The sequence below is a fragment of the Semicossyphus pulcher genome, unplaced genomic scaffold (genome assembly GCF_022749685.1).
Source record: "Semicossyphus pulcher isolate SPU_LCO1_2020_fin unplaced genomic scaffold, fSemPul1.0.p SCAF_23, whole genome shotgun sequence".
Classification (NCBI taxonomy): domain Eukaryota; kingdom Metazoa; phylum Chordata; class Actinopteri; order Labriformes; family Labridae; genus Semicossyphus; species Semicossyphus pulcher.
The window spans coordinates 3207042-3233948 of record NW_027211697.1 but is presented as its reverse complement, the minus strand read 5'-3'; the positions used below and the strand labels follow the sequence as shown (position 1 = coordinate 3233948).

The window sequence follows — 26907 nt, the reverse complement described above, 5'->3', positions numbered from 1 at the left end:
GCTTTTCATAAGGTCTGCAGTGTAGGCTCATGCATCTGCATGTGGCACCGACCACATGGGACGGCACAAATTGAGTTGCTGATGAAAAGGTGTGCTGTTCAAATGGTTTCTTTTGAACATGAAGTCCCTTTCTGTCATGAGTGTGATGTGAAAAAACGTTTTGGACTTATAAAAGAAGAAAGTAAGCGACACTTTGTTGTGCTGGGAGGGCCTTTCTGAAGGGCACAAAGCTGAAGAGAGACAGGACATGTGGGGAGTAGAGAGTGAGGGATGACATGCATCAAATGATCGGCAGACTGGGGGTCGAGCCTGTGTATAGCCTCTGTATATGGGGCACCTGCTCTACCGACTGAGCTTAACCAGCGCCCCATCGTTTTCATCATTTTAAAAACGATCCAGAAAGATAAAAGGAGTATAAGACAAAACATTATTACTGGATTTGGGCACTTTTTGTTTGTCTTACTTTAATTTTGGGGGATCTTTGGTCTAAACTTGAGCTCCGATGTTTTTTAACCCTGAATTTTAGCTCCTTGGCATCATTAAAAAGCATGCAGAATTAGCTGTTAGCAGGTCCTGTGTGCTCCCACAGATTTACAGACAAATATCGCAATGGTAAATGGACTGTACTTATATAGCGCTTTACTAGTCTTTCACACACTGATGCAGAGGCAGCTACGTAAGGCGCCCGACTGTCAATCAGTCATCAAATTCACACACTGATGGCTATGCCCCCGGGAGCAATTCTGGGTTCAGTGTCTTGCCAAAGGACACTTCAACATGTAGACTGAGGGAGCTGGGGATCGAACCACCAACCTTCTGATTGAAAGTCGACCGATAACTGTGATACTTAATACAACTTGAAAACATGGTGATTGTTAGGTAATTCTGCAGTTATTTTACGATTTCTAAGCAGATTTATTGAGGTTGGTAATCACATCCTAATGAAGACCAAATCCCTCTTAATATAAAAGCATGTGCGTCATGTCTGTGTGTCAATCTTTAGTTATGACTCAGTCAAAGACTGCAACGTTTGGCGCCAACTCAGGCAATCTGGCCCTTTTAAGGAACCTTAATTGCCTCAACTGTGTGACAGTGCCTGCTGCTCATGCATCCCTTCCAATCCATGTTAATGAGCAGGCAGAATCAATTGGCTAAACTACAACAACTCATTTCCTGTTGTTTCACATCAGCAGTGGTGAAAATGCCACAACACGCTCTGCCTAAAGTCTCGTCGGCTAAAAACTGAAAGCTTACCAAGAACTTGCGCTTCTGCTTCCAGCTGGAGCCCTGCGCGTTGGTGTGCCGGTGGGCCTCGGTTGCTACCCTGATCAGCTCCCACTCTGAGTTGGTCGGCTCCGGCCTCGTCTGGAGCGTCTTCACCATCTCTTCCCTCTTCCTCTTCTGTCGGTTCTCCTCGATGAGACGCCGCTTGGCCACGCGCTTTGACTCGTCCAACACCACTGAGAGGCGTAATGGAGGCAGGAGAAGATTAAGGTCAGTGGATGAGGTGATCTTTATTAACAATACTTACAATTACGCAATGTGAACATAAACTTCTGTAACAAATTTTGTGCCATTCCACCAAAATATTAGGGGGCTGCCATGGTTTTTATACATAATAGTGTTTAACAGCCAAGGTTGTATTGTCCAGTGCATTTAAACTGTGGCTATGACTCATTTGCTGAGTGCCTTCAATCACAGAGCTCTGCTTTCTGAGCACTTGAACGCCACCTTCTGCTTTGTGCACCATTATATTAACTATAAATTAAACCACTTGACCCTCTCATCTCCTTGAGTAACACACATGTCTTTGAATCGTCGTGATATAACAGAGGAGCAGATGAATCTTAAAGAAATATGGCTGGATATGAAATGCCGTCAGAGCTGAAGCTGGATGACCTTCAGAACATCCCATGAGATATTGATAAGAAGTCAGAATGAAATGTCAGATGCGATTCAGAATGAGAAAAGGATATGAAAGGACTGCTTTGTGTAGGGAAAGTCATTCAAATAAATTTAACAGAAGGCCAAATGTTGCATAAAGGCTTGGCCAGGATGGAGAGACACATGAGTGCACATTGTGTTAGTTACTAAAAAGTTGTGTCTCTGTATTCATTTGCACGCGTCTGCTGCAAAAGTACTTTAAAAGGACCACTGCTGCTAGAGTTAATCAAATTTAAGCCACATAATTGAAGTGCAGTGTGGTTAGAGTGGAGTCCAGATGTTGATGTGCCAAGGAATATAAAACATTTCCTTTCTCCACGGCAGCAGCTGTTATGCTAAATTAATATCATCCCCAACATGAAATCAGTCGATGTTGAGTTTATGTGTGTGTTTGTGTGTGTGTGTGAGTGCTCTGATATTCCTTTACTTGACTGAGTGCAGAAATAAGTGTGTGTACACCTGTGAATACACATGAAGACAAATTGAGGTTTTATAGGTTATATTGTTAATGTGAAATTGGCCACCAGGGCTGTGGATCCCGGGTTAAATAATAGCCAACTTATAAGTGAAAGATAGAAGAATGTATATGTTTGATTTTTGTATTGTGGATAATCACTCACAGTCCATGGCCATGCCCACAGAGATGCACTTCTTAAAGCGGCACAGCTGGCACTGGTTGCGGGTGATCTTGTCGATGACGCAGCAGCCTTCATATTTACAGGAGTAAGCTGGGTGGAGGTTCTTTTGGATGGTCCTGCGGAAGAAGCCCTGAAAAAAGAAAAAGACATGAAGAAAGTGAAAAAAAGGGCAAAGAGAAGGGCAGAAAAAAGGAGCAAAAACACAGACAAAAAGAGCATTCAGGGACCGAGGGAAAGATGTAACTCCATAACGTCAAAATGAAACCCACCAATTACATGTTCTCGCGTTTTGATCAGCGTAAAACAAGTGCGGGGAATATCACACGGCAGACTGCTGATTGCATGACAAAATCGCGGTCGCCCAGAAAGGCTGAGAGCTGAAGCGATGCATGACTGAACATCTCTCAGTGACCACTTTTGTGCACACTGTGGAGGCTGCAGTCTGATGAGAATCACGCTCGGAAAGTTGCTCACATAACATGATTTAAGCAGAGAAGTATCCATTTTATGACACATGGAAGCAAACTGTAAGACAGAAAAACGCCACAATCCACCCTAGTGCAAAGACATTAATCTATAACCAAAATAATACAATCTAAATACTATAAGACTTTAGTGGGAAACAAACGAATGTCATTTTTGGCATCTCTCTGGGATTTCAGTGTCTCACTTCCCGTGTGACAGAATGGTACAAAAATAGCTAAAGCAATTTTTAGAAACCCTGCAGAGGCTGCTCTACGGGACGCCAATCATTGGATAATAAACCTCTGCTCAGCGGTTACCAACAACCGCTTTCAAGAGGCCTCCCGCCAAGTCTCTACTGTACAGTATGGTAAGCAAAGTCTCATTCAAACCTGAAGTCTGCATTTCGTATCTGGTATTGTAGATTTCACAGACTAAACATCACCACCTTCAATTATCTAAAGCGTACCACTGATTGTTGGAGAGACAAAAATACAGCTTTCTCAACTTCCAAGCAGTTGTTTGCTTTTGATCATATCAGTTAATTAATTCAGTGAAGGCTTTAATAGACTTGCTCTCTGCTGAGATAGAGTTGTTTTCTACACTATTTCTTGGCAAGGAGCAGTAATTTCCTTGAGTCTCAACTGCTTGACTTGAAACTGCTCACATCTCAGTTTCAGTGCTAAGCTAACTTGCTGCTAGCTTCAGCCTTCAACAAGCACATTCATGATTGGTAACCATTCTTTGGTCTTAGTTTCTGCCAGAAAGCAAACAGCATTTTTCCCTCTATGTGAAACTACTAGTTTAAAAATGGCTACAATGCTAATGTGCTGACAGGAAATAATAATTACATACAAACACATGGGCACAAAATGTGTATTAGTTTATATATTTAAGCTTTATATTTGGAACAAAAGCAATATTTATTTCTTTAGTAGGCTACGCTTGGCCACAGACAGAGAATGGAGCCAGAACCCTCTAACCCCTCCATCCCTAAAGACATGTCAATGACCAACCTCATTAAATGAAGGTTGATCCAAATCAACTAATTCCACTCCAGTGATTACAAAAGGCCGTTTTAGGAGCCTTTAATTGGGTAATTAAACCAGGAAACACAGTTAGCCACACTAATACTTGAAGCTCAGTTAATTCGCACTAGGCCTTCTGAATCTTTTTAAGCCATAACTTATGTTAACCATTGATGTTGTTGCTGTCAGCTCTTTGAATGGTTCCTTTTTGGACTGCTTTATAATTATGTCATTTTAGAGACAGACTGACAAAGTCCTTTCAGGGCCTAGAGTGTAACCCAGCTCTGCGTGGAATCCTATGAGCTCCTCAGAAATACTCGCTCAAAGTCACATCCAACCAGCTTTCTAGTCAGAATGTCCTTTTCTGAATCTTTAGCATCACCCGTGTGTAGGCCTCATAAAGGCAGCTCCAGGCCTTAACAGCTGAAAACATCAATTCTATGATGGAATAACACACATTTTTCAAATTTTCTTCAGCTTTTACCATATTGTGCGAAACAACGGACTTTGAGAGCAGAGCTCCCAACATTAGCCTACACTGATACAGCAGCATCCACTAGCAAACAAGTGCTGCTTTCGATGACGTTGATACTGCAAAACAACTTCCCCTAGGGGTAATAAAGGTTTCTTTCTTTCATTCATCATGACATTCTACTCAACAGACTTGAAAACTATATTTACTTATAAGGATCTGCCCTCCAAATGTTCTAAACATACTTGAAGGAAATAATTATCCTGATCACAAGGCAATATCACTTCATTCAATTCAGCATTCTCTGTGGGGTTCCACAAGGTTCAGTAATAGGTCCACTGCTAGTCACTGCTATCTCATTCGTATTATCATACAGAATCAAAATATAGCCTACTATTCCTATGCTGATGATACACAGCTTTACACCTAACTTTCCATCGACAACTTCAGTCCCATAAATTAGCTTGTCAGATGCATGGATGACATCATCATCATCACTGGATGTCTCAAAACTTCCTAAAACTCACTCTTTGATGCCAATCTTGACTTCCAGCATCGCATTACAGTGATTACAAGGACTGCTTCTGTGTTAGGCGGTGACGCAGCAGAAAAGAGACCGAAAGCAGTATACTCCACTGGCAATGGGAAAAGAGACAATCGGCATCGATAAGCGGGTCTTCCCGGGTCTAAAAAACCCACGTCAACGCTCTTATTTTGGTGGGAAAGGGGTATTAGAAGAGATCAAAAGCTACCCAAGATTTCCTGAAACTGTGCTTTTTGGCTGCCCAGATGCAAGTCTTCAACAACTTAGGTCACCTGTCCACTTACATTAAACCCCACGCTTAGAGCCTTGGAATTATTTTTTACACTGCTTCTACATTTGACTTTCAGGTAAAAGCAGTAGTGAAAACAATTCTTCGGAGCACTCCTTGAAGCCCACTTCAAAAGACACTGGGCATTTCCTGTTTGGGCGTTAACAGTAAACTCATTTATACATTTGGTCAGTGGGGAGATGTTCTTCTGTACCTTGCAACCCTCGCAGGTGATGCAGCGGTAGTGGTAGCCAGTCGCCTTGTCCCCACACACCACGCACGGCTCATCCTTCTCCAGGTAGCTGGGGATGTACCCTGGAACAGAGACACTAAGAGCTATAGGAGAGGAGGAGGAGGTCGGAGAGGAAGACAGGGTGGAATGAGAGAAGGGTGAACAATGAGTATGAGCGAGGGAGGTCGGGTGGACGGCGAGGTGGATGATGAGGTGAAGGGAAGAGTTTGGGCGAGAGTGGAGAAGAATGGGAGGAGAAGATGAAGGGACGGAGGAGAGGGAGGAGGGGGCTGAGTGTTATCACAGGGGCCTCAATGAAGCTCCTGTGCGTTGGGCCCCAAGAGACTGTGATACAGGATGGAGCATTCATGAGACTGGCAGTGTTTGCTGCACACACAGACATGATATCATGCCAGCTTAAGAGGTTTACACTCTCATTCCCAGAATTCATTAAGTCTGCTTAAATCTGACTTTTCACGTGCTTCTTTATTTCTCTTGAGAGGTAAAAGGTTTCCCTCGGCCCATTGGACCGTATGTGATATTTATTTCTCTTGAACTCTGACCTCTTAGCTGTCATGTTGGTGCACAAGGACTGAGGTTTTCCTCTTAAAGAGACAGAGATTTTGAAGTGCACAAACATGCATTTACACACTAAAAGCCATTCATTGAAATGCTTAAACACCCCCCCCCACCTTTACATGACAAAAAAATGATATCACAATTGCTCACAATTCAAAAAACATACACATGCTCAACAGCTTTGGAAAAGCAAAAGCGGTAAGACAACTCCAGTGGAGGGGATTTATTGGAGGGAAAGTGCAGCCCTAGTGCGGAGCTAACAATTCAACTCCTTTATGCACACATAACAACAAAGGATTATTTTTATATCACAGTAAGAGTTGCTTGTAAGGGTTTATTTGGCTTCTGTATGCAATAAGGGGTGCACATTCAATTAGCAACTGTTGTCAGTGTTCTAATCTTCAGACGCACTTATGTACCATAAAATTCGGTGTATAACACACACTTTCATTTTTTTTAATCTCAAAAGTGGGCTCGACCAATATACCAGTATAAACTGCAGAGAGGGGTATTTTATTGTGTATTTGACCCAGACGATGCCGCTATAATCTAGCTAAAGCTTCGTCGCGGACATGCGCAGTCATGAACGTCGGTGCAGCCGCCATCCTCACAACAATACACGTCCCCGTAAGCTGAGCTCAACTACCGCACCGGTAGCTAGCAGGATTCCTAAGTCATCATGGCGTCATCATTGTGTGTGTTTTGAATGTGTTTCAACTGAAAATAAATTGAAATAGTGTTGATAATATTTGTTTACACTTTATTATTAATAAATACCTATAGAAACAAACACACCCAAACACAGACTGTGTCTTTTATTCCAGATTTTACGGTAACTTTCTCAGAATGTAACACTTGTTTGACGCCACATTCTATTTGTGGCCAAAGTTATGTGTTGATTTCTCCAAGAGATATTCAGGTTCTCAAAGAGATGATCTCTTTGCTCTTGAGTCTCTCAGAGCTTTAAGAAATATGTGACCTGATTTCAAAAAGAGGACAAAGCACTCTTTTTTGTCTGAATCAGCCAAAATAAATTGCATTAAATATGCTTTTGATCTGGATCCTAAAGCTGCATTTAATGTCGTTTTCCTGCCCGCATTTGGCTTCAAAATGTGTTGACATACAAATAAAATAGGGTTTCAATTGTAGGGTTATTTACAACAACCTATGATAAGAATTAATGCTAGAAGTTTGTCACTGATGATCTCAATTATTATCAGTTTCAACAAAAACAAAAAGCTTTCCTGTTTTAAAATTTAGACTAAACTGGAATTAGATTGTCTGGGCTTTTAACACAGGAAAGAACACTAAACAATGAATTATCATCAGGTATTATAATTAAGTTTAGCAACTACACATGTATTTTATATTATTTGAAAATACTTTAATTCAATGAGGGGTTTATTTTCAACCCAGTTGCAGCACAACAACTGATGTATGTCATGCGTGATGGGTAAAATTAGAGCAACATGAGGTTTGGAACTAAATCAAATTTGTTTCATTTGGTAGTTCTGTATTGAGTCCTGTCTACAGCTCTACTCAGACACATCTCCGCAGCTTAGGCTGTGGCAGCCTAGGTGAGCTAATTTGTGGTCGACAAAGCCTCTGCATGATAGTAATATAAAAGAGGGAGGAGGAGATTATCATAGAAATGAGACATCATGCAAAGCCGGGGGGAGCCAGCTGTGGAGTGAAGGACCACACCGAACGCCGGACAAATCCACCAGCACATTAAAGATGTGCCTCTTTTGTATTACTTTTGTGTTCACTTGGTTGTTTGCAGATGACAACAACACAAAGAGATGAAGGGGAAGATGATAAATCCTTACCAGACATACTCTTCACCGAACACTGGCTGTTCTTGCTCTTTCTCTTCGGCACATCTGGCCACCTGTGAGGGGGGAGAGGAGGGCGGTAAGGGGGGAGAGAGGACAATGTTACAATGTGAAAAAGTGATCATGGCATTATTCTAAATGTTTTCAAGGTTAGAACTGATCATCAATACATCAGATATCAAACACAAATGCTATTATTTGTATAGAGGCTTGTTCTATGTGACATCATGTGTCATGAGTAAATCGCAAACATTGACCGTTTTATTCTTTTTTTAAGCCACCGTACGACATGAAACTCCCTTTTGGTTTTTAATCCCTGCCTCTGTCCTGTTGCTCTCACCCTCACATGCACACATGCTACCCAGACCGCCCCCCTTGGGAGTGTGTGTTCTTGTGTTTGGAAGGAAACAGAGGACAACTAGAGAGCCTGGGGAGGGAAGTGGAGTTGCCCCAAAGTGTCGGCTAGCGCTAGAAAGCTGGCTAACATGACATGGCTAACACGGATACATTCAGTTTGCAAGGAGGAGCTAAAATGCTACAGAGGCCTCCTTTGGTGGTGCCCCCACTTTGCCTGGGTAATGACCCTCAATAACAGAGCTTCAACAGGTTTAAGGCTGCAAACGTGACCAAGGAGGCTTTCAAATGTCATATATGCACTATGGAAATAAGAGTGCAACCACTCACAAATCACCATCAGTGATTTTGCACTGTTGCTTGTTTGGACGGTCCAAACACATGTTCCTTAACACCTACGCCACAGGACGACTAGATGTTCCAGTGAATTGTAAACTACTGAGGGGAAGGTCCAAGTGGGGGAATTGCGATTGGTTTCACAGCACAACCAGTCTTTATATGAAGGGTGATTAGCAAAGTTTTCTGCTAATTGATTTGTACTCTGCAAACACTATGAACGGTTTAAGCTAAGTCGCGTTGTTAAGCCAAGGGTGTCGAAATCAGTCCGACTATTATGTGACACACTTACAGACAGTCTCAGTCCAAAGTTCAACTGCGGCCAACTTCGCTACAATTACAAAAAGGAAAGAAGAAGAAATATCCTCTTCTGGATCATCATCATATCTAACCTACACTAATGATTGCCATGCTAACACATGTACGCACATATTTGGACACACACAAACAAGGATGTAGATAATTCCTTCACTCATCTCTTCCCCACCTATTCTTGATTCTTCCTCCATCACTTAGGACGGAGTCTGCATTTGCTCCTGGCAATAGATTTGGATTATATCCTCTCTCCCTCTTTTATTTTGTCAATCCCCATGTCTGACTGTTTACCCCTCACCCCTCCCCTTCCCATTCACCCTCTCCCCACTGTGCCTCCCACTTTGGCTTCTCCTGGGCATTGCTATCCGTCTGCTCACTTGACTCTCCTTCGACTTCTTCTTTCCTCCCGGTCATTTCTGTCTTTTCCTCTCCTCCATCAAATCGCCCTCCTCTCCTATGCACCCTAAACTTTCATCAGCTGTGTTAGGTAACACGGCTCTGCACCCTCCTTCCAATCTCTCCCTCCCTCCAATCCCTTCTCTGGCTGTTAAATCTACTTTCCTCTTCGAAAAAAACCAAAAAAAAAAACCTCTGACGTCTCTTTTTCTGTTCTTGCTGCTCTTCACGGTCGAGCTAACTTATTAATTTTATTGCTGTGCACATGGCCCGGCAGTAAAGCGGTGAGAAACTGTCGACTCTGGTTGTTGATCACTGTTTTGGGCAGTTACCTTAAACTGAAAGGGTTCTGCATCTATAAAAAACAACTTAACTCTTTAATAACATACTTTTATAGGGTTTTTTCACAGTTTCTTGTCCATTATGTTTCCACAACATGATGGATTTTACTCGGATTTAAAGGGTCTCAGCACATCGACCAGTACAAAGAACACCTCCAGACCACAGTCTATAATGGAGGGAAGTGGTCATGGTGAGAAAATTAAAGCTGCATTCATTCTTTTTGGATCGAAAGGGGGCAGCAGAACAAGCTGATAACACTTAATAACACTTGAACATGCTATAGAAAGAAGACATAGAGAAACATTATTTCCCAAGTCCAGGATTCAAATCTCTTTTTTTCACTCAGTTTTGGTCTCCACCAACTCCTACCGGAACTATCTGGCTCTTTAGCTGCAAAGTGGTCATGGCAATGTTCACAAGTGAGTTTGTCGGTTGAGTTAAAAATGGCTAAAGCACTGCAAAGTTAAAGGACAAAAGACACTTAATATGCCTTGTCACCTAACTTCATGAGTTAGTTGAAAACACTGCCACTTGTATTCCGAATACTTTAGTCCTCGTATTTTTGGTTTCCAAGAGCATAAAAAAGACACCACTGTCAGAACTTAACACCTTTCACACTTCAAACCTATTGTGCATTTACTTTGGCGCATCAGTGGTGGCACAAAAAATACATTTTGGCAAAGAGCAATGACAACTGCCATAAAGCAGATTGCATCAAACCTAATAAATAGCGACTTCAACACCAGACTCTGTGTATACTTGTTTCTACAGACAGCCGCAATAAATGCTGCGGACTATAGCTCCTGTCTGAAGGCATCAGCTGAAGGGTATGCTGGAAGAAGAAATGGGGGGGATGGGACCATCAACAAAAGCTTCGTTGTTAAAGGGAAACGTTGTTGATTTTCAACCAGCTATGTATCCCCCTCCATGCTGCCTGCTCGCAGAGCCCCGAACTCAAAGTCTGCTCAAAGTCCGCTCTGGGGCTTTTGTTTGAAGTACAGATTGTACAACACCCCAACCAAAATACGCCGATTCAGGGTTATTTATATAAGCTGGATCACAGTTTTAGGGAGTCAGAAGAGGACACCAAAGTCAAGAGTCTGTAAGTACTGCTTGCTGCCCCGTGCCATGGACCACTGGTGCTGCTGCTGTTGTACATGTGCACCAATAGAAAACCGAGGCGAAGTCGTTGTGTTGCAGAGAATTTCACCAAGCATGCGTAATGTTACACTTATGGAGAGGGGAGTGCGTGAGACTTCAAGATCATAAAGTAGTTGCAATAGCGACAGTGTTTTGCTACCAACACATCAATGTAACAGCCGATCCGATGGGAGCAGACTGGGAGCGGCGATGGAAGCCAACAGGCTCAGTGTATTCTAGTATTTGCAGGTCTTCTATCTTTGGTAAAAGAAACACCCCAACCTTTTTTCTCTGATCATGTAGCACCAATTTCATCAGATGCTTGTGCCTGAAAAATACATTTTTTCCAGCTATGAAACACTCGTATTTGTTTTATGTTGATTTTAATATGATGATAATTTGGAGGTCCAATTTGTGGACAGCTGTTATGGATGCAAGACCAACATTTGTCAAAGAAGCCACGTAAATAACAGCAGCATGCAAACAGAAACATGCTCCTCTTAACTTCCCTCAACACACAGACACTTCTTTCTTTATCTGCTGTTAACAAGCTGTACAGGATATGGATATCAGCAGCGGCACATATTCCAACACTAATAAATAGTCACATAAACACACCAACCTGTTGATGCAGTATGGCTGTAATATATGCATGTTGCCAGAATTGCAGGAATATCAGAAGAGAATATAAACCAGCAGCTCCTTCTGCTGTTAAAGCCTCCCAGCAGTCGAGGACAGTCAGTGCACGTGTCCCATTCAGCTGAAAACAGACCGCTGTGCTCCAGTTAATTGGTTTGACAAGAGTTGGAGAAGTGGTTAGAGCACACGAGTCTGAGTGTGGCGAACAGCAGCCCTCGCCAGTCTTTAAAACCTCGAACAGGAGGTCCTTAAATCCCCTGCGAACAACCCCCCAGTGACCCGAGGGCTCGAGTCGATCGCAGAGAAGTACAGTAGAGTCGAGCACAGCCTCCAGCTGCTGCGTATCTGAGCGATAGTGGCACTCTGCCTCAGACTTGCTGCTGGCAGGAACTGTTACTCTGTTTATTTCCCTCTCCCCCCTCCTTCTCTCTCTCCCTCCCCTTTCGTTTGCTCTCATCCAGCCTCCCCACGCCGCCTCCTCCCTGTCTGTGTTTGCATGTGTGGATCCTCCCCCAGTGACAAGCGCTCTGTCATCACAAAACAAATTTTTATGTTCTGGTCCACCTTGAACTACCCCTCTCTGTTTCTTATCCCAATCGCCCGACTTGTTCTCTTCGTCTTGTTCCTCTTCTCCTGTCGCCCTCTCTCCATCTGTCACCTTTGGTGTTATTACATTATCACTCCTGTCACTATCTCCGGACATGCCCTCTTTCTTTCTGTTTTGCTCTTTCTATTCCCCCCCAGGAGAACACAAAATTAAACTAACAAAAAAGAAAAGCGTTTTGCCCCTCTAAATCCAAACTCACTTAAGCTTTAATGCTAACTTGATTACATAACACCAGGCTGATGTAGTCTACCCAGTACAGCCGAGTGAAGTCTCATGAGGACAAAGAGATACTTGTTATCTCATCGAATGACTTAAACCACTTTATGATTTCTTTTTGCTCCAACTTTAATCATACGCTTTATTTTTGAGGCCACGGTGAGAGCTGGGTACAACATTACCTTAGGTATTCTGGCTGAATAATCACTGGTAGGTTGTATCTTAGATAAAAAGTGCATTCTCAGAAAGCATTCCAGTAGAACCTTTAGTGCACAAACAGCAAAACTGGTTGCTTATAAGGCTTATAAAGCACGGTTGGACTGAACGCTCAAGTTATAATTTTTGCATATAAAATTGCCAAATAATGTTTTCATTCATTAATTATTTCCAGTCGCTTCTATGCTGAAGACTTGAAAAATTCACTTCTTGTGAATGTTTCAAATTAAAAGCATCCCTGAAAGAGATTTTATGTCCCTTTAGCTCCTGGCAGACTTCCACTGTGACCTGACTGTAATGTTGTGGATTAGTGCTGTGGAAAAAAACTCTGACCTTTAGTTTTCTAGACAACAAGTAAACATTTTGGAAGTTTTTAACAAGACTAAGATTCGACTGGATGTTTATCTGGCTATGCGCATGTCATCAATTAGCATGATACAGAGCAAGCATTTCTTTATTAGCACTAAACACAAAGCACAACTGAGGCTACTGGGAAGGCCATCTGTTTTGAATGTATTTGGTTGAAAACCCAGATATTTCACCAATTTGTTTTTTGACCTGACCATGGCCCAACAATAAAATTAAGTGGTTAGAATTCACCCAGAAGGGGACATCAATGGCCGTACCAAATTGAACCACAATCAAGCAAATATTTTGCAAGTCATTCATTCACTCAAAACCAAAACTTTAAGCCTCATGGCGGCACAAGGGGAAAGGTCAGAGCTCACCACAGTCAGTGCAATTTAAACTGAATCTCTGTACAAAATGTCTCGAAAGACCATCCAATAGTTATTGACATATCTCAGTATTAAACAGTGTGAATCCATTAGAGTGACACTGTCAGTCACAAAGCCATGCCGGCAGCTAACTCAATAGGCTAACTGGGGTTAGAGCTGGAGGGTACCAAATTGACAGTTATCACAGCATGTACTTTTGCTTATTGACTGTATTGAAGGCTTACATAATAGTGCTATTAAAAAATCTTATTCTACGGTATTGGTGTTATTAAAAATACATTTGATGTTATCATATTAAGACATAATGTTCTGCAAAGTTGATGTAGATCTATAAAGGCAGGTATGTATATGTCAATTTATGTGTGTGTGTTTATGCAGGTGTATGCGCATGTATAATTACATGTATATGTGTATGTAGGTGTGCATATGTGTGCATATATGTATGTATGTATATATATTTGTAGCAATGTATAGCTGGTAAGTATACGTTCTCCCCCTGTAAGGGGCTGCTTCATTTATATTAATATGTATGTGAAACGAAGCCCAACCTCAGGAGGATACTGTTATCTTTTGTTCCTGTTAATTGCCTAACTTGAAACAGTGGCAATAATGTAAAAAAAAATACTGTGTTTTCTTTACTTTAAGGGTCATTGTAACTCATATTGATAAAAATAATTGTTATACCATAGTATAGTGAAACGGTGATATTTTCTATGACAGGTATGTTGTAAAAAAACATACCGTTGTAGACATCTTCCAAAAATGTGATAAAATAGAGAACACTTTAAGATTGATCAGACTCTCTGTGATAAGCTTACTTAACATCACTTTGCACCTTTAGGAAGAAGTTAAAGATCCAGCTCTATCATGAACACCTCTGCAATTAATATTGATGCTATTTGTTATGATGTTGATTAGGATTTTCATGATGATGACTCTATTGACCTTGTTGATGCTGCTGCTGATTATTATATTAAAAAAAATGCACCGTGCACTGCACCCGTCAGCACCAGTATCTGATCGCACTTGAAGCTGCTCATTGGCACTTACTTTGTTCCCTCCTGTCTTGCTTGTTGCTTGTGTTGTAATAACTCTCAGATGCATGTCACTTTGGACAAAAGCGTCTGCAAAATTAAATTGTAACATTGTAATTGTAACATAAAAGCCTAATTTGCATTAATTGATGTAAACATTTTTTGACATTTTTCTGAACATATTTGCAACTGTAAACCCGAGGACACACAAACCACAATTCTTTCATGACAAGCCAGGACGCATAATCTATACAAGAGAATGGAGCCCTTCCAACTAACTATGAATGAAATTAAGCAATAAATGCAAACCTCATTACAATGCATTAGCTTGAATCATGAAGGCAAATTACTAATCGAATAAACATGTGTATTTAGTTTAGCTTAAATGGCAAGAGGGAGTACAGGGACGTCTGTACAAACAGAGTGATCCAAGGAAATGTACAGGATACAAAGTCCTTAAAGATGAAGTGGTGCAATAATGCCAATCATGTCCTTATCTGAAAGAACTACATTGGGAATAACTGGGTCCTATCTAAGGGGACAACTAATATTAGCTTGTGCAGAGTGTAGGTCATGAGTTGATAAGATAACAGTATTAACATTTGTAGTAAAGGAACTTTTCTGAAGGAAACATGTTTACCATCATGGGACCAAGAGCTTCCCAGAATGCACCTGAAAAGGGTGTGTAGGGCTAATTCCTTTACAAGGACATGTATAAAAGGTCGTGATGCAGCCGGTAAGGATGATCTTTATGGCTCAGGGAACACCGTGGAACTTCCTGAGACTGTTAGCCTTTGCTAAACTTGACCTGACATAATAAACTGACGGCTGTGTGGGTTTAATCACAGTTCCTGAGTGTGGATTTCATTACAGGCTCTCTGTGTTTGCACATTGAGCAACTTAAAAGCACTGACTTTCTCTTTCTGAGTTTGTTAATGGAGGAATGCTGCCTGTAATCCACTGCCACCTGCTAGGTCTTACTGATGTTAAGGGAGAGTCTTTCTGTCTGGCACCGCTGCGACAGATCTCTTTACGTCTGCCCATCAGGCCGACACACTATTGTTGTTCAGCTGGTGAATGAAGAATCTGAGGGAGAGGGACAAGAGTGCAGGCAATGGGGGCGTGACTCCAAGGACAATGAGTGCAAGAGGGAACAAAAATGAAGATTTGTGTAGCTACTTTTTAAAGCTGATTTGGTTAGAGAGTACACACGCTCTCAGGTGACTGACTCCGACACTAAAATTAAATGACAACCTGGCATTGCATTTAACTAAGGAGAGATCCTGCCTGGAGCCATGGCAGTGTTATGTCACACTGTGACATGGGGCCAGGAGTTAGCTTGGACTTAGCTGTAGGGTGCTGGGGCGTCATTTGTTGACATGCGGGGAGGAGTTTACAGTGGTGCTTTAAGGCCAGCACACATTATCAGTAGTATGCCTGGGATCTACCACAGTCTAGAGCCAATGTGGAGCACAGGTTTGCATAATCAAGTTGCCCCAGGTAGCAAAAAAATTGCAACATAGTTTATTATCTTAACACAGACCTAACTTTTATGGCTCAGATCGTTGATAGCAGTTCAGTTCTAGAAGCTCTTAAGGGGAACTCCACCTGTTCACAGGTCTATGGAGTCCTACTTTATTTGTTACAATGTCCCAAAAGATATAAGTCACTTTGGTTGGATTCTCAAGACTCCAAGTTCAAAGCTTAAATAAATCTGGGAGTGTTGAGTTGAAAAGAAGTGAGCTAACAAGACCGATGTACCCGCTCCTCGTTACTCCTTAGGGCTAGAGGCTACACAAGCTGCTCCTACCATAGCAAACATTAGTCTCAGAAGCGGACAAGAAAGAGGAATGCGTAGAACCAAAAAGACGATATTTCAGGTTCTCCTGCATTCATTTGGATACTTTAAACTGCCCACAATGTTTAATCCATGGAGTACTACACAGGCAATGAGCTTCCGGTCCTCTTGTGCGATTACCTGCCCTGCGCTGTGTTTCAACTGCGTGTAATCGTCTCCACTCCCCTACAATATATAGTCCGTTTTTCCTGCTTCTGTGCCAGTTTGTCTTGTGCCCTCATGACAGCGTTCCAGCATTCTGCCAAGTTCTCAGAATCTCTAATGTGACCTTTTTCTAATGTTTTTGGACTTTGCCTTTGGCCTGCTGATTTGGATACCTCTGACTGTTTGACTGCCGTCCGGTGAACCAACGTTTGCTTGTGATGACACAGACCTAGTTTTTTACGTGCTGCCTCGCCCTCGGTTTAGCACTGACAATTTCAGCCAATGCATTCTGCCTCGTTCACTTTCCAAATAGACTGGTTTCCTGCATACCACCAAGCTGCCAAAACATAAAGTCAATATTACTCGGGCTACAAATGGACACCAGAACGCCTCCACCAAATATCTTGTCACTCGCCCTTAGGTTCTTAATCCACAGGCAGGATAGTTGTTCATCTTTCAAATCTCCTCTGTTAGTCATACAAGTTATGTAACTTGTAAAGACTTGATCTGTCTGGACACCACCACTTATATTTTGGTTTCACTTTAAATAGTGAGAAAGCAGGGTTATGATTATTCAAAGATTTCCATTCTAAAATTACATATTTACCAAAGCTCTTTCAAAGAGCTTATTGCATAAAATACTTGTGGCATTCTGAAGCCGAGTTACATAACAAGTCTGCTCTGAAAATTATTAAAAATTCTTGCACTATGCCTCGATAGACATCAGGGAACATTAAATACACACTTGTTCTCAGCTTAAGTATAAAAAACCATCAATCCGTTACATGCACGTGTCAAACCCCTTCATAGGTCAAGAGAGGTTGTGAATTAAGGCAGTGTTTGTGATTGCTTGTGCTGCCCCGGCTAATAAACCCAATGTAAAACTACAGAGGGGTCACCTGAGGACAGGGCCGCACTAAGAAAGGAAGAATGGCCCTTTTCAAAAGGGTTAGTGGGGGGATAAAGCTTATGTGTTCATTTAACCTACAGAGCCCGGCTGGTCATGAGATTCTCAGAACACAAACATACACATATTTGTTAGCAGTAAATACAGAACGGGAACATTTCCGTTAAGTTTTGCCATAAGTTATTCTTAAAGGAATCAGTGAAATCAATTCAATTTGTAATCTGCAGTATATATTGAAAGCAAATGTATTTAAGCTGCATATTCTGTTTGGGTAATCTCTTGGATGTGGTTAGCTGTGCATGTAGTGAATATGTTCATTTTGCATGTTCATGATTCTTGTTGAAACTCCCTTTGGGAGTCTGAGTACACTTTTCACTCTGTGTTTTCATGTAAACACGCTTGTACCTTCAAACTTTTATCAAAGGACCAGGGGTCCGTTTCACAAAGAAGGTTCAACAAACTCTGAGTCTAACCCTGGACTCTGAGTTGATCTACTCTGAGATAGGAAACTCTGAGTTTTCGGTTCCAGAACAGCTGATCAGAGTTAGTTCAATCAACTCTGAGTAGGTTCACCCAGAGTTAAGTGCGTGCACGCTGACTGTAAAAAGCCAGCATTAATGGAGCCCCGACACCACGATTCACCATGGCAACGGTACACAAAAAGAGGTCCTCCTACGTCACACCAGCGGAGCTCGAAATCCTCATGCGGACGTTCAGCGAATACGAGCATGTTTTTAGAAAAATAAAGTAACACGGCTGCAGCTGCAAAAGAGAGAGAAGCGGCGTGGGAAGAAACTGCTGCTCGAGTAAATTTGCAAGTTTGAACTGGTCTATTTATTTAATACTTAATCACGACCGGAAGCTAAAATTTATATTAATTTAGGAGCAATCCAGCGGGAGAAAAACGTAAATGGAAGCACTTCAATCATATTTTCAATATTAAACAGATTAAATATCATTCAGTGGCTGTTTTAATGTGCATCAGCTTTATCCCTAACATGATGCTGACTTCACATACATTATAATTCATGTTGATTAAACTGAATGTGTTAGTTTAAAAAAAAAAAAAATCCAATAACTAACGGCGTCTTATTTGAGCGCTCTCGGCAGTGGTGGTGGAAAATCTAAAAATGATGACTTTGACACAGATTTGTCTTTTGATTTTTTTTATCATAAATATAAAAGACTTTTGCAAAGCGGTCAGAGCAGCACAGAGATGCAACGTTTCTTCTTTTAATTCGGTAACCGCTCAAACACACGCGTGAGACGGGCTGAATGAATGAGGAAGTCGAATGAGGGTTTTATATTCTAGAGGGAGGAGACAGAGCGAAACTCTGAGTTTCCTGAAGAAAACCTGCTCACGACCAGGTTAGGTTCATAGAGTCTGTTACTACAGTAACTGACCGAGAGCTTAAGTTACCTCTCTCTGTGAAACAGGCTAGAGTTACCCCTCTTTCTCTGGTTTGAGTTACCTCCCTTTGTGAAACGGAAAACTCAGAGTTTCCCTCATTTCAGGGTTAACAGACTCAGAGTTTTCAATAAACCTGCTTTGTGAAACGGACCCCAGATATTTTCTAATGCACTTGATCATCTTTTGATGATTCGACTGTTTCAAGCACAAACAAGCTTTAGAAGTGCTCCAACTGTGAGTCTGAAAAAAGGTGACGTGGACGGGCAGCACGGTTGTTGTTTTAGTATCTTTATATACGTTTTGTGCAGTGTCTTTGTGGTTGTTTTTGTATCTTTGTGGTTGTTTTGTGTGTCTTTGTTGTTGTTTATAATGTCTTTATAGTTGTTTTCTGTGTCTTTGTGGTTATTAATTGTGTTTTGTAGTTGTTTTATGTGTCTTTGTTGTTGTTTTCTGTGGATATGGGATATTTGTTTCTTTTAAGTCATTTTGTGTATCTCTGGTAATGTTGCATCTTTACAGACGTTTTGGGCTGCACAGTGGTGCAGTAGTTCCTGCTGTCGTCTCACAGCTAGAAGGTTCTTAGTTTGAATCTTGGTTCGGGCGTAGTGGGCCTTTCTGTGTGAAGTCTGCATGTTCTCCCCATGCATGCGTGGGTCCCTCTGGGTACCACGCCTTACTCCCACAGTCCAAAGACATGCTCGCTGGGTTAATTGATGGCTCTAAATTGCCTTTAGATGTGAATGTGAGTGTGAAAGGTTGTCTGTCTCTATGTGTCAGCCCTGTGATTGACTGGTGATCTCTCGCCCACTGAATGTTGGGATCAGCTACAGCCCCCCCATGACCCTGAACAGGATAAGCAGTATAGATGATGGATGTCATGGACTCGACATTTTTAAGAGCAGAAAGCACTACATGTAATGTCAATGTCAGTAGTAACAATGTCCAAGTAAGACTTGTGCATATTGTTTAAGCAATGAACAAGTTTAAATAATACCATAAACATAGAATTAGGATGTAATTAACACCAGAATTTGCTGTTCTGACGTAATACATTAAGCATATTGCCTCATTTACTGTCGCTGGAGTGTCATTGTTGATAGCACTTTGACATCTCATTAATTAATTAAGCTCTCTCCTTTAAGTGACTTTTAATGCTAATCCCAGTCACCTGCTACTTTAGCTTAGTAGTTAGCGTCCTCCCGTTCCCTGCTATCTCTTGCTTGCTGTGTCAGATGTTTAGATACTCCTCTGCCTCCTTTCGTGATCCAATTTAATCCAATTAATATAGTTCGGACTAGGGATGGGGACGAATACTCGGGTACTTGTATATCATGGAAATACTAGTTCGATGCTTAACCACATGCTCTTAAAGCACAAGGAGAAGCCAGCGGAGACAGACAGTCTCGCATCACATCATTTGCTAGCCCTGTTAGCACACATCGTTGTGATGATACCAGAGCGGAGAAGATTAGCCTGCTCTTTTTTTAACAGTAAAAAAAAAATATAAAAATTTGCAATTACTCATTCATAAGGTAATTAGAGTACTCGAATATTGATATTACTGGAAATGCCCATCCCTAGTTCAGACAGTATGAGGATGACTTGGTCTGATTAAGAGAGACAGCACTTCCACGTCCCACTTTGGAGACGACCAGAGGGCAGATCTGCCGTCCAACACGCCTCCTTTCGCTACCATTAGAACAGCTACCCACCCAAAATCCAATATACAGTAGACTGTGTCAACTCCCCAACCTTTAAATTTAGCCTCCTGTAGCCAACTTTAGCCAAATAATCAGCCTTATATCTTAACATTTAAAAGCCTTGAAACCCAGCCTTGAAAACTTTACAGCTAATTATAATAATTATAGTGTACCAACGTCCTGGCTAATACTCTAAATTTCTTTGTTAATTCTCAGAGCTTTTATCAGGCTAAGTCTTTGGCACTGATACAGTTATTATGCAAGGTGCCTTTAATATTCATGCGGACGTCAATAATGGTAGCCTGAGCATCCCAATTATCTTGTTATTGGCCTTAATTGGATTCTCTCAGAGTTTATGTAAACCCACTCACTGTTTTAACCACACCCTTAACCTTGGCAAATGGCAGTGAAATTGGCTGTAATTAAACCTCTTCTTAAAAGCCCACTCTTGATTCAGGTGCATTAGCCACTTATTGACCTATCGCAGACCTTTTCTTTCTCTCAAAGATCCTCGAGAGAGCCGTTGACAATGAATTATGTGACTGACTTTATAACAACAGTTTTCTGAGGTTTTCTTCAGGATTGAGAGAGCACCGAGACAGTACAGGTCAAAGTTCAAAGATCACCTTATTGCTTTGGACATAGGACTACTTCCTATACTTGTCCTGTTAGATCTGTTAAGGTGGCATTTGACACAGTCGATCATCACATACTGTTTGAGACTGGAACTCTTACTTGGCATTTAAAGAACAGCGTTAAGTTGGTTTAAATCCAATCATCAGATCAATCTCAGTTTGTATACGTTAATGATAATCCTCTATGCGTTCAACGTTCTTAGAAGGTTTAGTGCTCGGACTGATTCTATTTACCTTATACACATTATGACCACTGACAGGTGAAGTGAATAACATTGATTATCTCGTAACAGTGAGTGAAAAGTGAACCTTTTGTCCTTGATGTTGATATGTTGGAAGCAGGAAAAATGGGCAAATGTAAGGATGTGAGCGACTTTGACAAGGGCCAAGTTATGATGGGTAGCTCTTGTGGGGTGTTCCTAGTCTGCAGTGGTCAGTACCTACAAAAAGTTGTCCAAGGAAGGAAAACCGGTAAACCGGCGAGAGGGTCACAGGGTCAAAAGCTGGCCCGCTTGGTATGATCCAACAGAAGAAGTACTGTAGCTCAAATTGTTGAAAAAGTTAATGCTGGTTCTGATATAAAGGTGTCAGAACACAGTGCATCACAGTTTGTTGCGTATGGGGCTGCGTAGCCACAGCTCGGTCAAGGTGCCCATGCTGACCCCTGTCCACTGTCGAAACCGCCTACAATGGGCAACGTGAGCATCTGAACTGGACCACGGAGTGATGGCAGAAGGTGTCCTGGTCTAATCAATCATGTTTTCTTTTACATCATGTGGATGGGCGGGTGTGTGTGCACCAGGATGCACTATGGGAAGAAGGCGAGCCAGCAAAAGCAGTGTGATGCTTTGGGCAATGTTCTGCTGGGAAACCTTGGGTCCTGCCATTCATGTGGATGTTACTTCGACACATACCACCGACCTAAACATTGTTGCAAACCAAGTACACCCCTACATGGAAAAGATGTTTCCGAATGGCAGTGGCCTCTTTCAGCTGGATAATGCGCCCTGCCACACTGCAGAAATGGTTCAGGAATGGTTTGAGGAACACGACAACGAGTCCAAGGCGTTGACTTGGCCTCAAGATTCCCCACATCTCAATCCAATTGAGCATCTGTTGGATGTGCTGGACAAACAAGTCCTATCCCTGGATGCCCCACCTCGAAACGTACAGGACTTAAAGGATCTGCTGCTAACGTCTTGGTGCCAGATACCTCATCACACCTTCAGAGGTCTAGTGGAGTCCATGCCTCAACTGGTCAGGGCTGTTTTTGCAGCTTAAGGGGGACCTACACAGTACTAGGCAGGTGGTCATAATGCTATGGCTGATCGGTGCATATGCTTCCTCTAGGTGATAATATCAGGGAATATTCCATACATGTTCAATGTTATGCAGATGATACTCTGTTATACTTAACAATAAATCCAGCTTTAAGGACATTAAAACTTGAATGACCAGCATTTTTTTCTCTTATACTATTTATTAACTCTTCTAATAAGAAGTGTTGGAGCAATGGTCCGGTGTAATCTGGCAGCTTTTTATCTAGGCTGTCTTATAGTCTGGTGTTTCCTTTGAAGTGTTGGCAACTTCAGGAGGTAAAGTAATGTGACGACACTTGTGGTGACCAATTCAAACCAATTTTACCTGGAATAAAATGACAGATTTCTCGGAGTTTGAACTCTTTTGGAAACATGTTTGATTATTTTAGTACAAAACTCTTGATTGACTTGAAATACTGAAAGCCAATCACTCTGCAGGTAATTCTGACACACACCTACACAACACACACATACACCAAATTTAAATTCTATTTCAGTGTCATCTACTCCAGGCTATGTGAAGAGTGTGTGTGTGTGTGTGAGAGTGCACCATGACTCAGACATTACAAAGGGGAGGGGTCAGGGCATGAGGCATCGCTCACAAGAACACGTGCATGCTCAATGACACAGTGAGAAACACACACACACGCACATGCGCACAAACACAAAGCGACAATCCCCTGTTGTTGTCACATATTGCCGCGTCCTGAGCTGTCCTCTGCTTTCTGTGGCTCCAGCTGCCCTCACTGCTCCTAATCCCGCTCTCTCCACTCCACTAATCCACACACACACACACACACACACACGGCTGTACGTTGCATGTGCATACACACACACACATATCTCTGTTGGCAGATGGATACACCTTCATGCACACATCCACATTTATGTTTAATATTAATAACCGACCCGCCCACATGAGGATACACGCACATGCAGTTGGCACTCACCCAAACCAGAGAGGCCCCTGCCAAAGCTTAATTACCTCCCCAGGTAGGCGCTCCTGTAACACTGTGCTGGCTTCAATTCAACCTACCTACGCAGGGATTGCCGCGGGGAAGTCTGAACGAAAAGCCAAAAGATTGGCCTGATGGTAACGCAAGGTGAGAGGTTGTAAGGTCACCAGTACTTATAGAATGCCAGTGTGACCCTTAAACTTTGAGGCAGGGGAGAAAATTAAATTCAGCTCAAGAAAAAAAATAATATTCACGTATGTTCTGCAGCTACACTCTCCGGCAAAACTGAGGTCAAGCTGGAAAACATACTGTATGTAGAGAAACCTTAAAATCGAATTGGCTTTCTAAACAGACACAAAATAATCTTTGAAACAACATTTTCCAACTTATTTTCTCAATCTTATCAATATAAGCAAAGTCAACAACACTGCAATTTGAATCTGTATTTGAAATACCTGGCTAGTTTGCCAGGTAGGTTGGTAGCATGCATCCACATGGAGAGATGTAGTTTGTGTGTTAGTTTGTTTACATCTGTAGCCGCTACTTATTTGATGCCACTGTTAATTTTGGCAGCCATTTTAGACTTAGTCTTAGTCTTTAGATGATAATGCTTATTAGTTTTAGTCACATTTGAGTCACTCTTTATAGTTTTAGTTTAAAAAAAACTCTCTTGAAACTAATTCAATTAGTCTAATACAGGTTAAATCAGCTCTAAAGCACTGTCCTTTCATTAATTATTTCCTGACAATGTTCTCCACAGGTCACACAGATCCTCAGCTGAGGACATATGTGTATATGGAAACCTCTGGAACCATAACATTACACATGTAAAGCCACAGATCGACATTTGTTGTCAAGCTGCCGCTTTGGGACATCATCACCTGTATGGCTGGGTTGGATTCAGGGGTATCTGCACACACCAGTTACAGGAAACCGTTGCTTGTATTTTGACGGACAGACTAGACTCACAGTGGGGGAAAATATGCATTTTGACTGTCCGACAGCCCACTAACATTTTAGTCCCGTCTTGTCTCGTTAACGAAAACAAAACACATCATCTTAAATTTTTGTTAAAGCTCCTGTGAGGAACTTTCAGTTTGTGTTGATTTTGGCGCCCCCTGTGGACAAAGCCGTTCCTCTTATCTCTTTGCTGATTTTGTCCTGTTCATGCTTAAGTGGTGGTTTTTTGACAAAAAATCTCATCATGCTTTCTTTAACAGTCATATGTATCTTTAAATTTCAGCCTTAAAAAATTTAAACAAAGGCAGCGTGCAGTTTATCACTTCGTCTGACACCTACCCCCTGCCAGCAGTTTCATTAAAAATTAAAAATAACTATATAGAAATACTTAATCTTGCCGCTAATGGTCTGGTTTGCTTTTGTAGGTCATATAGAGTAATAAGAAGTCATTTCAGTCAGTTTCATAACCGTCAGAAAACTCCTCACACTCCTGATGCTTGATATTTTCAAATCAGATTTGGTTGTTTTTCATTTCAAGATTCCACTTCTGGTTTCTTTTTTTTACTTGTAAAGTAGTTGAAGCTGGGGCTAAGCTTTTATTTCAGAAATAAATCATATATTATATATTTCAATGCATTTCCTCAATGCCTTCGTTTTCTGCATACTGTATACCATAGAGCATTGAGGTTCATTACAAATCTTAAGGCCTGAACTCATCATTGCTCTGTGTATGCTCGAGTTGGTTGGCCTCCATTGTCCAAATGGAGACTAAATCACTTGCATGTCCTTATTTATAAAGCAATTCTTAACTTCCTTCCCTCTTAATTATGTAATTTTATTCATCTGAAAAATGCTGGAAACTACAGTCTGTGCTCTGTGACCCATTCGCAAGACTGAGTATTACTATAAGTGCGTCTTGAAATGGGAAAAGGGGTTTCAGGTACGCTGCTCCTGAGGCTTGGAATCTGCTGCAGGCGGATTTGGGTCTGAGGGAGCTGATCTCTTTGAATCTTTTTAAAAGTAGCTTGAAGGCAGTGGAGGAAGATACGTCAGATTGTAGATGCTTTGATTAATGACTTCCCGCTATGTGACCGAGGATATGTTGACTAGTGTTTGTAATTGTTATGTGCTTTGTTCAAATGTGCTGCAGCTGTCTTGGCCAGGACATTCGATTTTTAATCTCATTGAGGCCTTTCCTGATTAAATTAAATTTAAATTAAAAAAAACAATCAGTTCAGGGCAGAACAAAACTTCATCAGCCTACTTGAGTCTGAAGTTTTACATGTATGCAAGATGCATATTTATCAGAGGTTTTTAAAAGTGCTTGCTGTCAGCCGGAAAGAAGGACAACAGTGGTTTTACTCAAATTATTTAGCTTTTGGTAAAAACCTCGTTATCGATATGGGCTGAGAAGTGATATACTTTGAGACTCGTTTTGTGAAATGTGCAGCCTGCCAAGCTGTTTCTCATGCATTTCTCTGAGTGCAACGACACATACAAAAACACTAAAGGCAAGGGAATCAGCTGATTTAATGCGAGTCGACTGGGTCGTCTCGACTGATTGTTCTAATAATGAACTTTGAGGGAGCAGCCCTAGGAAAAAAAAGTGGCTCTTTGTGAATAAAAAAATCTAATTATATTGAAATAAATTGAAATATGTATTAAAAAGAAATTATAATGAAAAAAAACAATCATGAATTAACATTGTATTATAAGTAATTGATGTCATGTACATAATTTAAACAATCTCTTTATGTGTGTGTCAACTTCTGTCACTTCTTCATCCGCTCAGAACTGAACAGTGACAGCAGAGCAGCATGTGTGTGTGTGTGTGTGTTTGTGTGTGACTGCACGTGCAGGGGAAACCAAGAGAACACAGATGGCAGTTTGACGGATTGATCTGCCTATACTTTTACAGTTTCCAAAAATACTCTAGATGCTCTGTATCCCTCTCCCCATCCATCCCTCCATTTAGACAGATAACACCCTGTTCTTTCTCTCTTATTCATCATCTGCTCATGTTCTTTTCTGCCTGTCATTACAGCATCAATCCACCGACAAATGATCTGTCATCATTGCACGAATCTCTCCTCTCCATTATATAAAAATGAGTATTAGGTTGAAAGATGCGGTTTGCTTGTGTTTGTGAGGAGTCGGATGGTTTGGGGTTGTGTTGATGCACCTCTGCATCGACTTTCATGCATCCATCAATCCACCTGTCTACGCCTGCAGCCATTATCTCTCCTGTCAAATCCACCGTTAAGCTCAGCTTTCCTTTCATGTTTACATCAAAGATGGACACACACACACACACACACACATGCAGATGTACAATCCATCACATTCCGTTCAACACACACCCTCCCTTTCTCACCCTTTCTCATCTCCCTCTGATGAGTTGCTATCCTGCTTGTTGGACATTGGCTCCATGGTGCCTCAGTTCTGTCCAGCAGCCAATCACAGGACAACGAGGCGGCCCTCGACCTTTCCAGCCTGCTCAGCATTCGCCGGCGGCCCCTTCAATAGACAGCCATCTGAGGATCTGGGCGGAGATTGGTTGGGAAGAGCACGGTGGGCGGGACATCAGTGGAAGCAGAAGAAAGCTGGAGGGGGCAGAGAGAGAAGACCCAGTAAGAAACAGAGACGGAAGCACATTAATATTCGTAGAGTAAAATGTTACATT

At 41.7% G+C, this 26907-nt stretch overlaps 1 protein-coding gene across 3 annotated transcripts in view; it reads right to left on the bottom strand.

Annotated features, from left to right (window-relative positions):
- The window catches only part of LOC138602993 (thyroid hormone receptor alpha), a 33275-nt gene extending 6603 nt beyond the window's left edge, over positions 1 to 26672 (bottom strand). The window contains exons 1-5 of one of the 3 annotated variants that reach the window (XM_069674637.1): positions 26599 to 26672; positions 7997 to 8058; positions 5571 to 5692; positions 2565 to 2712; positions 1255 to 1460 (exon numbers count right to left, since the gene is read on the bottom strand). In XM_069674637.1, coding sequence (XP_069530738.1) covers positions 1255 to 1460; positions 2565 to 2712; positions 5571 to 5692; positions 7997 to 8058; positions 26599 to 26654 — 594 coding nt within the window. In that variant the 5' untranslated portion in view covers positions 26655 to 26672. Of the gene's footprint in view, positions 1 to 1254; positions 1461 to 2564; positions 2713 to 5570; positions 5693 to 7996; positions 8059 to 11507; positions 11540 to 26598 lie in introns of those variants that run through there. The other 2 variants (XM_069674638.1, XM_069674639.1) reach the window with 2 other exon arrangements.
- Positions 26673 to 26907: the final 235 nt, after the last annotated feature.